The 14,287-nt window shown below is 35.9% G+C and overlaps 1 protein-coding gene across 19 annotated transcripts in view; it reads right to left on the bottom strand.

Moving 5' to 3' along the window:
- The window catches only part of LOC126766081 (uncharacterized), a 187,821-nt gene that overhangs the window by 84,353 nt on the left and 89,181 nt on the right, over positions 1 to 14,287 (bottom strand). For 17 of the 19 annotated variants that reach the window (XR_007668699.1, XR_007668698.1, XM_050483787.1 and 14 more), the window contains one exon: positions 3,625 to 3,756. Coding sequence is in view for 17 of the 19 variants with exons in the window: in XM_050483787.1 (XP_050339744.1) it covers positions 3,625 to 3,756 (132 nt within the window). In the remaining 2 variants the exon portion in view is untranslated. Of the gene's footprint in view, positions 1 to 3,613; positions 3,757 to 14,287 lie in introns of all 19 variants that reach the window. The other 2 variants (XM_050483797.1, XM_050483794.1) reach the window with 2 other exon arrangements.

Here is a 14,287-nt window from a genome sequence, read left to right as displayed (position 1 = left end):
AATTCTATAACACTTTGGCTTCGCACAGAAATAAAAAAAACGTTATCATTACTACATAATTTGTTTGTATATGTCATTCATTCAAGTGCTAGCAAGTAGAAAATTGAACCATTAAACAGAAGTATTGTGCAAACTGTGTAATTAATTAGAGTAATTTTAACAGGTCTTTTGGTTGTAAATGTTCTAATTAACGCTACTATATAGCAATGAATAGTTTTATCCAGAAAATAAAGCAGTTACTTTCTTCAAATTATATATATGAATTATTATATCATTATGTTAATTGAATTAGTTCATATACCTTGAGCACCTTTTGATCCATTTTTGCAAATACAGCATATTGATATTATATTGGTCGATTTATTTTCGGTTTTATTTTAAATTTTTTGTTGCAGTTGTTTTTACATAAACATTGATTTAGAAGTAGAAGATGCAAGCAAGAAATATTTGTGGATTAATACAAAAATTACAACTCATATTTGCTTACGAGTATAGTATTTTATTACTTGACCCATACAAAAAAAATTAATAATGATATTAAGAAATAAAATCTTATTTAAATGAAGTAATTAACAAATATGGATTGTACAAGTACAAATGTAATTATCGTAAACAATAAATATATAAATTGAATATATTACGATTTAACAGAGTTTTAGGTCTAAATAAGTATGTATATGTGTTTAAAAGAGAAGTAGAATATTTTGAAACAAATAAAGAGAATCCATATAGAAACACAAAACCTTATCCTTATTATTTGTACATTACGAGTATATTAAAACTACATGGATGTATGTACATATATGGCATTTGACTGTCTTAACGTTCATGTTTATAAAAGAAAAATATGTACATTAGTGAATACATACATATATGTATATGTATGTACTCGTGTATGTAGTCATCGCGCATTTTCAATACCTGCCTTCGATTCGGCAAGCAATAGAGAGTAGTGAACCGAACAAACCAAACCAAATGTTCAGAAAAACGGACAGCATTTGTGGTCGAATCCTTCGCTAACATGGCTTCTGCAACTATGTTGCGATTCTTTCTTTGGTGGAGAACTCATCTTTTCTCGTTGTTGGTTTAACACATTATTCTTTGGCAAGAGAGCAGCCCGCAAAGATAACGACGAGCAATATGGCGAATCAAAGACAGCTGTTAACCGTTCGCTTTCAATGAACAATTGGCTAATTTAACTCTTGCATAGGAGTGTAGCATAATTTTGTAAAACTTAGTTTTTTCTGACAAATATGATTTCATACGACGTTCATATCGGAAATGTTCCTAATTTTAGTATAATATGTATATCCTATATACAGTTACTCAAACAAGTGTTCATATGGTTTTACAACATTATCATTGTTCTCTATTTGATCAGCGAAACACGTGAGCAAGAAAATAGGTATAAAATTGAAATATTTCTAGCGGGATAAATATGTATTTATTTTTTGTATATTAAATCTGAGTGCTAAACTTACATTTTCCAAATATCATTCACAATAAAAAAAATTGTATTTCATGTAGATGTTTAAAATTACCTATCTTTTGCCAAAAATGTAAATCGGAAATTCGTCAACTTTTAAAAAAAGATAAAAGATATCGTGGAATTGCTTCACAACTGGATGCGTCAGTGGGACCAGTGGCCAACGTATACAATAACACGTCTGTTCTACCAAATGTTAATTATGGCAGTTGTTCCTTTTGTGATATTTGAGGAGTTTAAAATACATAAGTATGTCGTGAATTGAGAACCATAATATTAATGTTTCTGTTGACACTGCACGTAATACTTTAAGATCCGCAGTTAAACCAAAAACAAAAGTTTAAAATGAAAAGAAAAAGTAAAAGAGCCACTGCTCACTGCCAGACACAACTGTGGTTTGTTAAGTAACATGCGAATTGGACCGAAAATAAACGGGCGAATGTAATTCGGCCAAATGAATCCAAAATTAATCGTTGTGGGGTCTGGCGACCGTTAATGGTCATGTAAACAACCCGGTTCCAGAATTTAGCTTCACCATGTTAAACCAACTCTTAAGTTTGGTGGTGGTAGTCCCAATATTATATTGACATTTTGAGCGGAATAAGTTTGGTTTACATAAGGAGAGCTTTGTATTCCAACAAAACATCGACCCCAAATATACGGCTAAAGGTACCACTAAATGGCTGCATGACAGCGGATATAAAGTGATTTTTTGGCCTCCAGAATCTCTCGATCTTAATCCTATAGAACATCTCTGGGTTGTTCTGACAATAGGAATTGCAGGGGATAATGGAAACTTAGATGATTTGTGGTCAAAAGTGTGATCTGCATAGAAAGCTATCAAACCAAAAATATCCAAAGCTGTTGTTGACAGTATGCCACGTCGTATTCAGGCCGTAATATTGAAATTAAAAATAAGACTGTTTATAATAAACACCAAAAAGTTTTCACGTCATTTCATTGTATTATACAAGTATACTTCAGTTTAACAATAGGATATAATAACACAAGAAACTTTTATGGATCTGTTCAGAGGAAACTAGAATGATTAAAGTTGCCTACCAGTTCCTTTTTAGTTTAGTTTAAATGCAGTCCAACGAAACCACATTGCAAACATGTGAACACTTGTTTGAGTGACAATGTGTGGTAGGTGTCCTTAAAAAAGGTAGTCGAAAAAATTTTTTTCGTTAGCCTAACCGTTAACGATTAAAATTTTATTAGTTAAAAGAAAATTTTGCCTCGGATCTGAAGTATTTACTTATTGATTTTTCGCGCTTCTAGTAGCTTTTGACGGATCCGATATATGGGAAGTGGGCGGGGTTATCACCGATTTCATCTCTTTTTACAGTGTCGATTGGGGTGCTCAAGTGATTTGTCCTGACCAAATTTGGATATTTCACTCTAAGTGGTTTAGGCGATATGTACATTAAACCACTACTATTTTTTTCTTAATTTTAAGTGTTATTTTTTTGTTATGTTATTTTTAATATAGTGTTATGACTTTTTATAGATTTTCTCTTGATGGCGTTTTGTGGGTATGACAGTGGTCCGATTATATTTATCTACGAACTGGTCCCCTTTTTCCGGACGGACAGACAGTCAGTCGATTTTCAACTCGTCTCGTCATCCTGAACATTTATGTATATACAGCCCTATTTATCGGATCTTCCAATAATATTTAAAATCTCATCATAGAAAGATATACGTAAGAACAACGTTTATTTGTTATATTATTTTATTATTAAAACAAAAACAATACAATTAAGAGGTCGTACCTGGAGAGCTTTTCACAGAGTTGCCTATTCACCAATTTTTCAGAGAACGAAGCGAAAAACACCATCGTTTTTTTACCCACCCTAGTGTATAAATGTATGTACATATGTGTTCATTTATTTATTTAAAGAACATGTAAGTGCCAAACAAATTATTTTTTATTTCTCGACTACATAGGTGAGTATGTCTGTATATGAACGTAAAAACACAGCACAATGATTTTTATATGTATCCCACATACGTTTTTAGTGATTTGTACAACTGTAATGTTATGTACATAGATATATAAATATACATATTATATAAGTATAATACAATGAAGTTATTATGTATAGATGATTTAAATGTAAAAACATACTACTTACAAGTTCTGAAACGAGTGGAATGGATTTCCGACGAGGACGTATATCTGGCATGCTGTCAATGTTACTGTAGAATGGATTGTCTCCCGGGTGCCCGCTACCCCGTATGCCAATATCACCAGGTCCACTGCCATTCTTTATTGTATGGAAGATAAGTGAAGTTTCCTTAGTATTGTATCAATATATTTTGAAAACTATTGTTATAATTTTTTTATATCATCATGTCGTTTATAGAATCATTTGTTTTGTATTAAAATAGTAGTTATTGAGCTGCATAAAAAAAGTTAAAACTAGCGCGAGTTTCTTTGAAATGTTAAGAGGAGTTGGGTAAAAAAAAATATTTTTTTTTTTAATATTTTTTGATTTTTGAAGTTCGTTATTATAGTTTCATTAAGGGGTTACATACCTTTTTAAATTTCAAAAAATCGAAATTTTTGTATTGCTTTATCTTAAAGAACAACTCTTTGAGAACATTTTCATAGAGATTCGAGCAGTAGAAAAAAAGTTACAGCACTCGAAATGGTGTTTTTTGAAAAATGACTTTGCGATGACATGGATTGGGGGAAAACTGCTGAACCGACTTTTTTCAAATTTTTTTAAAATGCTCGTAATTAAATTTTTCTGTGCTTGAACAATCGACTTTTTACGCACAAAATTTTTTTTCGCCGATATGAATTTTAGTGAAATTTCTAGTGACCAAAAAGTTCATTTTTTGCATAAAACGTTCCCGTGTGCACAAAAAAAAAACTCATAAAAACGATCGTTCAAGCACAAGGAATTACACTAAACTAATGAAATTTGTTTACTTTTATGGTTTCAGCTGACTTGTTCTACCTGGGGAATTGTCACCGCAGGGCTCTGCCAAAAAAAGGCTTCTAAGGGAAACAGACACCCCTTAAAAACTATTTGATATTTTTCCACGAAATTTCGCACAAACATTGTTAATAAAGTGTACTATCAAAAAATGAAAACATTCGTGTAATGAAATAATTGCTACCTAAAAAAAAATCCAAACTTTCCTTTTTTTCTTCGACAAAGAAGGTATATAACCCTTTAAGCTAGTATCAATCCAATATTATCAAAAACAGAAGAAAATAATTCTAGCCAGAAACAAATTTTACTTCAGCTGGAGGATGGAGTCATGTGTAGAAGTTCACACAAGTGAGGAAAGTTCTCTGATCGCCATTCACTTGGGAGTGGCCAGAAACGATCCTTTTATATATGACTCAAGCAGCTCACGACTTCGGGTCTTTGACCAAGTATCCTGTGGGTAGCCTAAGAACACCCGTTTGAAGACGAGCTAAAGTGAGAAGGCGAAAACATCTCCTACATAGGGTTGTGCGCTGTGTTCGGGACCCGCCACGTAAAAAAATCACCCCCAATGTAAAGAAGCAACCAGCCTCGAACTGCCCCCGCCACGATGTCAAAACCGTGCTTGGCGACTTTAACGCCTGGGAGGGCAAAGAAGGTATCTTTGGTACTACGGTCGGTAAATTCAGCCTCCACGACGAATGGGTTGAGGCTGATTGACTTCGCCGGGGCCCGAAATATGGTTATCTGTGGTACTAGATTCCAGCACAAGAAGATACATCAAGCTACCTCACATCGATTCGGACCACTATTTTGTTGGTGCGACGGTTCGACGTCGAGAAGCTCTGCTCTCTGAGAGCACTTATCAACAACTCGGTATAAGGGAACTGTGGGACGGCATTTCAAACTCCCTACGTACAGCTGCAACCGAAACCATTGGTTTTCAGTAAGTGCAAAAGAACAGCTGGTACGACGAGGAGTGCCGTGTCGCAGCGAAGAGAAAACAGACTGCCTACCTCGCAACGTTACGATCGACCACAACACGTGCGTGTTGGGATAGATACCTAAAGGTGGAGAGGGAAGCGAGACGCATTTGCAGACAGAAAATGAAAGAGGCCGAAATGCGTGAGTATGAAGAGCTTGATAAGCTGGCCGACAGGGGTAATGCTCGAAAATTCTACGAAGAAATGCGGCGGCTTACAAAAGGTTTAGAATCCGGAGCATACTCTTATAGAACCCCCAAAGGTGATCTATTCACCGTTACCCAGAGCATACTTAAATTATGGAGGGAACACTTCTCCAGCCTGCTGAATGGCAGTAAGCGTACAATTCCAGGAGAAGGCGATCCCGATTCTCCAATCGATGACGATGGAGCAGACGTTCCATTGCCCCACCATGAAGAAGTTCGAATAGCAATTACCCGCCTGAAGAACAACAAAGCGGCGGGGGCCTATGGAGCATGCCCAATGATTGGAATTTAAGTGTGCTCTGCTCAATGCATAATAAAGGAGACTCCACAATCTGCGCCAACTACCGTGGGATAAGCCTCCTTAACATCGCGTATAAGGTTCTATGGAGCGCATTGTGTGAAAGATTAAAGCCCACCGTCAACAGACTGATTGGACCTTATCAGTGTGGCTTTAGACCTGGAAAATCAAGAACCGACCAGATATTCACCATGCGCCAAATTTAAAAAAGACCCGTGAAAGGAGAATCGACATACTCCACCTCTTCGTCGATTTCAAAGCTTCTTTCGAAAGCACGAAAAGGAGCTGCCTTTATGACGCGATGTCTGAATTTGGTATCCCCGCAAAACTAATACGGCTGTGTAAAGTGACGTTTAGCAACACCGAAAGCTCCGTCAGGATCGGGAAGGACCTCTCCGAGCCGTTTGATACCAAACGAGGTTTCAGACAAGGCGACTCCCTATCGTGCGACTTCTTCTCCCTGCTGCTGGAGAAAATAATTAGAGCTGCAGAACTTAATCGAACAGGTACAATCTTTTATATGAGTGTACAGCAGCTGGCGTATGCCGATGATATTGATATCATCGGCCTCAACACCCGCGCCGTTAGTTCTGCTTTCTCCAGACTGGACAGGGAAGCAAAACAAATGAGTCTAGCAGGGAAAGAGGGCAAGACAAAATATCTCCTGTAATCAAACAAACAGTCGTCGCACTCGCGACTTGGGTCTCACGTCACTGTTGACAGTCATAACTTTGAAGTTGTAGATAATTTCATCTATCTTGGAACCAGCGTAAACACCCCCAATAATGTCAGCCTGGAAATCCAACGCAGGATAACTCTTGCCAACAGGTTCTACTTCGGACTGTGTAGGCAATTGAGAAGCAAAATCCTCTCTCGACGAACAAAAACCAAACTCTATAAGTCACTCATAATTCCCGTCCTGCTATATGGTGCAGATGCTTGGACGATGAGTCGACGTTGATGAGTCGACGTTGTGAGCTTTCGAGAGAAAAGTTCTGCGAAAGATTTATGATCCTTTGCGCGTTGGCCACGGCGAATGTCGCATTCGATGGAACTATGAGCTGTACGAGATATACGACGACATTGACATAGATTAGCGAATTAATATACAGCGGCTACGCTGGCTAGGTCATGTTGTCCGTATGGACGAAAACACTCAAGCTCTGAAAGTATTCGACGCAGTACCCGGCGGGAGAAGCAGAGAAAGACCTCTACTCCGATGGAAGGACCAGGTGGAGACGTTTGGAATATCCAATTGGCGCCACGTAGCGAAAAGAAGAAACGACTGGCGCGCTATTTTTAACTCGGCTATAATCGCGTAAGAGGTGTCTACGCCAATTAAGAAGAAGAAGTATCGAAGCTGGAGTACACTTCACTAATAAAAAAGGTTTCCATACAAACATGTACATTAGGGTGTGAGATTTTGAGGCAACCTTTTTTTTCAACTGAAAAACAGGCTCAAAACTTTCGAAATGTGTAAAAAAAAAGTCACTCAAAAGATGCCTCTTTCAAAGTTTCTGTTTTCCATATAAATTACATGGAAAAAAATCGTTTTTTTTTGTGGTGGTTATTCTGCGGAGGTTATTATATGTGCATGCGATGGCTGCCAGTTGGGATGGTAAACTCGATTCCGATTCTACTCGGAAATCGAGTTTTCTCGTAAAATAATCGATTTTTCAGAATCGATCTTCAGAAGTCGAAGTCGATTAAGAATCGATTCTTGACATTCGAAAAATCATTGTAGTACATAAATGGTCCGATCTAAAAAAGTTATTCGCAGATTGTACTCGTATTATTGCATTCGATAATAATTTACCTCAAATATTTTGGAGATATCTAGTTAAATATAAAAGTTTTCCATACAAAAACTGTATTTTGATTGTTTAATTCGTATGTCAGCTATATTCTTTAGCGGTTCGATAACGATGGTGGACGTGTGCAAAATTTCAGATCAAAAACTCTGGGACTAGTTCGTATATGCAGACAGACGGATTTGGCTATATTAACTAAGCTCATCACGATAATAATTTATATATCATCAACGATTCCTTCTGGGTGTTACAAACTTCTTGGCAAAGTAATTATACCCTGTTCAGGGTATGAAAACTAACCAACGTCGGCAATTTGTCGAAAGGACGAAAATATCACAGTAGTAATATAATGCAAAGGATATTCGGAAGCAACATATCGCACGCATATTACATTCGTTATTAAATTTTTAGTGATCTTTTGTAGTCAAAACTTATAAGTAAAGGAACTCTTGTGAGAAAGTTTTACACAATTTGTCAATTTAATCCATGTATACATATAAAATAAAGTCGTGTTTATTACACCATTTATAGTATAACTCAATAACGAGAGAACACATTTCGGTGCGTTTGGACATAGAATCTTTTTTCCGTTCTCGTGGTATAACGAAACGTAACAGACGCAACTGTTTGTCCGGGCTAAACTCCCAAACTACTGAACCGAATTTATGTTCATCTCACTTATCACAATGTGTTAAGATTATTATGTTAAAAGTCCAAACAATTCATAAATATAATAAAAATTTCAAATAATAAACATGAGTTCAAAATTCAAATTTAGATATTTACATACTTCAAAAATAAAATAACAACACAGCAATTGGAAACGTACAACTACACACGAGTATTAAACAATCATTTCAAAAGTTATAGTTTTGTGCACACTCTCTCACACAAACTTTCTCGTTTTAATGTTTAATGTTTGGCCTTGGGACTCGTTTGGGCGAAAGATGTTTTCAACGGAAATTGAAGCCGTTTAAATGGGAATGGCAGATCACTTGAGATCATCGGAATCCTCGGTGTATGAGCTAGTTGACCAGATGCTGAGCCGGCGATAATAGTTGCTACAATTAAATTGTCCTTCAATTCCTTAATAAGCAGTCTTGTCCGGTTGCACATGTTTGGAGAACTTAAATTACTCAAAACTATAATTGGAATTCCAATTTTTAAAGCTAATTCAAGTGGTGGCAGTCCAGAAGGGTTTAATGAATTTAAAAACTCCTGTGGTTAATGGACTGCGTCTTCGATATTAGTCACGGTGTCTATCGATTTGTATTATTTTTTTTTCTCCGGAAACTTTTTGAATAATTAGATCGTTTATTTCGTTGACACTATCATTCCACTATTGCCCTGGAACACAACCAATGAAATTCCTTTTCGTACAAATTATCGATGTATACTTCATCTAATAAAGTTTCTAAACTATTTACTACAGGTGTTTGGCCTAAATACTCATCCAAAAGAATATTAGAAGAATATTACAATTACCATTTAAATTTGGAGTGGGAAAAATTCCTTCCCCAAGTTTAAGCATTTGCTGTGGAAAATCATCATCAGTGATTCCATGAAGATAAGCTCTTCGCCCGCAATTTTATATTTTCAAGTCCATAAGGACGATGATATTAAGCATGCTTTGATGATATCTGCTCGTGTACCTCTGTTAATGACGGGTAGAGTTTGTCGGAAATCTCCTGCAAATACGAAAGTAATCCCACCCATGAGAGCAGAAGAGTTTCTAAGGTCTTTTAATGTTCTGTACATGGCCTCTATATGTGCTTTATGGCTCATGGGGCACTCATCCCATATAATGAATGAGGCGTCTTGCGATAGTTAACCAAGAGGCCTATTTTTGCGGATAGAACATATTGATTGTTGATCAAGATTTATGGATAACGGAAGTTTAAAAAATTAATGAGCAATTTTTCCATTCCTTAGAAGAGTTCTAGCAATTCCTGACGAAGCAACTGTTATCGTTATCTTCCCTGATTGTCTTATTTTAGCAAGTATTAAATTTGCAAGAAACGTCTTGACAGTGCCTGTTGCTGTTGTTTTGTTGTTATTCACGCTATAATTCGCTCTTATCAGTAAATTGCAGCTTAGGTAAATGCTGAATAACATTCCCTGTCTAAATCTAACATTATTTGTTATAAGTAATCAATGATTTTTTTTAATTTACGCTCGTAAGTCGGTTAAAAATTAACATTTTCTGAATTTTTTTTATACAAACCATCCTCATTGGATTACCTTCAAAGTGGTTCAGGCTATTTTTCATTTCATGCAACGGTTTAGTCAGGTTTAGCGAACAGACTAAAACCCAACTTATTTTTATACTAGAGTACCCGTCCACGCTTTACTGTGGCTGACACATAGATAATACTACTACTACGATCTATTTGATTAGATGTAGCATTTTTGTGAAGGAACTTTTGTTAGTTTACAAAAAAATGGATCATAAAGCATTTCGTGTGTTAATAAAGCATTGCTTTTTGGTGAAAAAATACTCTTGAATTTGGATTCTTCACCAGGGAAATCCACCGTTGAATAGAGATTTGCTAAATTGGAAAGAGGCGAAATAAGCACGGAGGACAATGACGCCCTAAAGAGGCGAAAGCTCTGACCAAAATGTGTGCCTCGGAGGTTATGAATCCAACAGTGAGTGCTCTTTAATCGTAATCGAACCGAGTTTTAGCGTCGCATATACTTCATCGTTTCTGTTTAAATAGAGCGCTTGCTAGAGAGCTCCGATAATAAACGCGCCCGATTGCTTCTAAATTCAAAGTGATTCGACGGGCTATTTATATCGATACCGCCCCAAACGCTACGTCCCGCAATTTTTAAATCTGTAATATCTTCGAAAATATTTATTCATATTCATATGCTGTAAAAGGCCATATAGATCTATATTGAATCAACAATGTATTTAAGATATTTAATTGGTTAAGAATTAATGCTGAATTGGTTAAAATCGCTTCGAAAATTACCCATTATTTGTAGTAGAAAATAACAAAAAAAAATTATTGTGGGATATCCATACGAGATGAACATATACCATCGGGGTGTTTTTTATAGACTTTCCCAATGAGTACAATACTTAGTACATTATTTTAATAAACTCATAGGGTTCAGCCAGCGTTTTCAATGTAAGCGGATAATTATTTTCGACATCACATTAGAAATCTCAAAAATAACAGTATTTCTCCACTATTTAATGTATGATATAATACATATAAACCTTTCTCTTCAATCACTCTATCTACTAAAAGAAAAACCCGCATCAAAATCCGTTGCGTAGTTTTAAAGATTTAAGCATACATAGTGGCATACGACTTTATTCCATACTATGTAGTGATACATATATAGTAAGATTAGGATTATACTGATTGCTGCTGCTGAACAAGGCGGTTTTTTGTTGGACGCACCATGTGGAATCGGTAAAACATTTCTAATATCACAAGAATAAATCGCATTGGTAATTGCATCAACAGACGTTTCGGCTACTTTACTAGATGACGGGTGTAGAACGCACAAGCACTTATGACAAACCAAACGCTACATAGAAACTAATAAAATTGTAATTAAACAAGTAAGGAAAGGCTAAGTTCGGGTGTCACCGAACATTTTATACTCTCGCATGATAAAGTGATAATCGAGATTTCATTATCCGTCATTTATCAGATGGAATTCAAAATAGCGTTATATTGGAAGAAGGCGTGGTTGTGAACCGATTTCATATTTCGTACATGTCATCAGGGTGTTAAGAAAATATTATATACCGAATTTCATTGAAATCCGTATAGTAGTTCCTGAGATATGGTTTTTGGTCCATAAGTGGGCGACGCCATGCCCATTTTCAATTTTTAAAAATAGTCTGGGTGCAGCTTCCTTCTGCCATTTCTTCCGTAAAATTTTGTGTTTCTGACGTTTTTTGTTAGTTGGTTAACGCACTTTTAGTGATTTTCAACATAACCTTTGTATGGGAGGTGGGCGTGGTTATTATCCGCTTTCTTCCATTTTTGAACTGTATATGGAAATGCCTGAAGGAAACGACTCTATAGAGTTTGGTTGACATAGCTACAGTAGTTTCCGAGATATGTACAAAAAACTTAGTAGGGGGCGGGGCCACCCCCACTTTTCCAAAAAAATTACGTCAAAATATGCCCCTCCCTAATGCAATCCTTTGTGCCAAATTTCATTTTAATATCTTTATTTATGGCTTAGTTAAGACACTTTATAGGTTTTCGGTTTCCGCCATTTTGTTGGCGTGGCAGTGGGCCGATTTTGCCCATCTTCGAACTTAACCTTCTAATGGAACCAAGAAATACGTGTACCAAGTTTCAGCATGATATCTCAATTTTTACTCAAGTTACAGTTTGCACGGACGGACGGGACGGACGGACGGACGGACAGACAGACATCCGGATATCAACTCTACTCGTCACCCTGATCACTTAGGTATATATGTACATATAACCCTATATCTGACTCTTTTAGTTTTAGGACTTACAAACAACCGTTATGTGAACAAAATTATAATACTCTCCTTAGCAACTTTGTTGCGAGAGTATAAAAATGGTGGAAAAGATGCAGTATTGAGAAAAAGTTCAATCATAATTTGAGATGAGTGCATAATGGCTCAGAAATATTCTCAAAGCATTGGTCACAAAAATTCAAGATTTAAACGGCAATGACTACCTTTTCGAGTTTGCTGTGTTACTACTGTCGGGTGATTTCCGACAGACCGGTCATTCTTTGCATTACTTTAGCCAATTAAATTAACGAATATTTAAACTATAGCTATTTTTGTGTTAAAACATTTGTATTCGCCATAAATATACGCGAACAATTTCAAATTGATTCATCAGCACCAACATATTCTGAACAATTGCAAGATATTAGGAACGTAGAATAGACTGCAACTAAATAAGAAACGCAATAAATTGCCAAATTTGTGCATCAGTGCTGTTCACGAAAAAAAAAATTATTGAGAGTAATTTTCAAGAAAAAAATTAACTATTTGGATCATACCTGACTACGTAATCGTGTTACATTAGCGGACACAAATGTAGGTGTTGACGAAATTAATTTCCAAATACAACAATTTTGTCGATCTGATGTATTTAAATCAATTATTACTTTTGGTGATGGAAATGAAATCGTAAATTTTCATATTTTGTATCTAAATTCGGTAGAAATATCTTGAACAGGGAAATACAAGGTCTGTCGCAAAAGAAACAGAACTTTTTAAATATAACTGTTTCTAATGGCGCCACCTATTGGTGGGTAAATGAAATGTATGATCTCTTGTTGACATTTCATAAAAATTTTAAGACAATTGGATAACTACAATCGATGGTATCGATCAAAAAGTGGTCATCGGTCGTAAAGTGCAAAGAGCAAATATTAAATTTTTTTTTAAACTTGGGAAAACGTTTACTGAAACATTTCAATTTTTTTTTTTATTGAAACGTAACAAGATATGGTTTTACATTTCAATCGAATTGCAACTAGTGACAAATGTACTAACCAGCAATATTTTTCATAACTTATACGTTAAAACAATAAAAGCTCTATTAAGAAACTTTTTCAAAACTAAACTTTGTATTAAACTAAATATTATAATATTTTTTATTTGCTTAGAAGGTCATGGAACGTTGTTCTTTTCAATCTGCGCCTGCTATTTCTAGCCTCTCCTAGTTGTCGGGCTTCAGCGTTTACATGATGTTGCAACCTGGCATGTTTCGATGCCGTTTTGCGAATGACTTCTCGAAAAATTTTTATGTGAAGATCACGATGTAGATCTGAGTTCCGTATGTACCACGGGGCATTTACAATTTTTCGCAGGACTTTATTTTGGAATCTTTGCACCATTTCGATGTATAACGGTGCAGCGTTATAGCTGAATTCCGTATGTCCAAATGGGATTTAACGTTTGATTGTAGACTAAAATTTTATTTGAGGTTGTTCGAGGTGATTTCTTGCCGATTAACCAATTTATTTTGTTTTATTTTAGTTTGAGTTCCGCAACTTTTCTTTGTATATGCTCCTTCCACTTTAACTTTGCATCCAACGTCAAACCAAGATATTTCGCCGAGGTGGAGTAGGGAATTACTTCATTCCCAATATATAAGTTGATATACGTATCAGTTTTGTTAGTGAAGTTTATATGTATTGACTTCAACTCGTTGAGAGTAATATTCCATTTTTGTGCCCATTCTACAATTAGGTTGATTGAAGACTGCATTCTGTTCGACGACTCTACTACATTTTTACCAGTAGTAATGATGCACGTATCATCTGCAAATGTTGCGATTGTACTGTTTGGCGGCGTAGGCATATCGCTAGTAAACAAAATGTATAAGCGTGGTCCCAGGACGTTTCCTTGGGGCACGCCTGTTTTTATCGGCTGTAGCTTAGTATATGATTGTCCCTGCTTGATTCTGAAGTAGCGGTTGCTCAGGTAAGAGGCAAGTAGCTCAGTTAGATGCTGTGGGAAGATAAGTCTTAATTTATGAAGTAAGCCATGGTGCCATACTCTGTCAAACGCCTGAGATACATCAAGAA

This window comes from Bactrocera neohumeralis, unplaced genomic scaffold, assembly GCF_024586455.1.
Source record: "Bactrocera neohumeralis isolate Rockhampton unplaced genomic scaffold, APGP_CSIRO_Bneo_wtdbg2-racon-allhic-juicebox.fasta_v2 cluster11, whole genome shotgun sequence".
Classification (NCBI taxonomy): domain Eukaryota; kingdom Metazoa; phylum Arthropoda; class Insecta; order Diptera; family Tephritidae; genus Bactrocera; species Bactrocera neohumeralis.
Note: the sequence above shows the minus strand (reverse complement) of the source record. Positions and strands in the feature narration are given on the sequence as shown.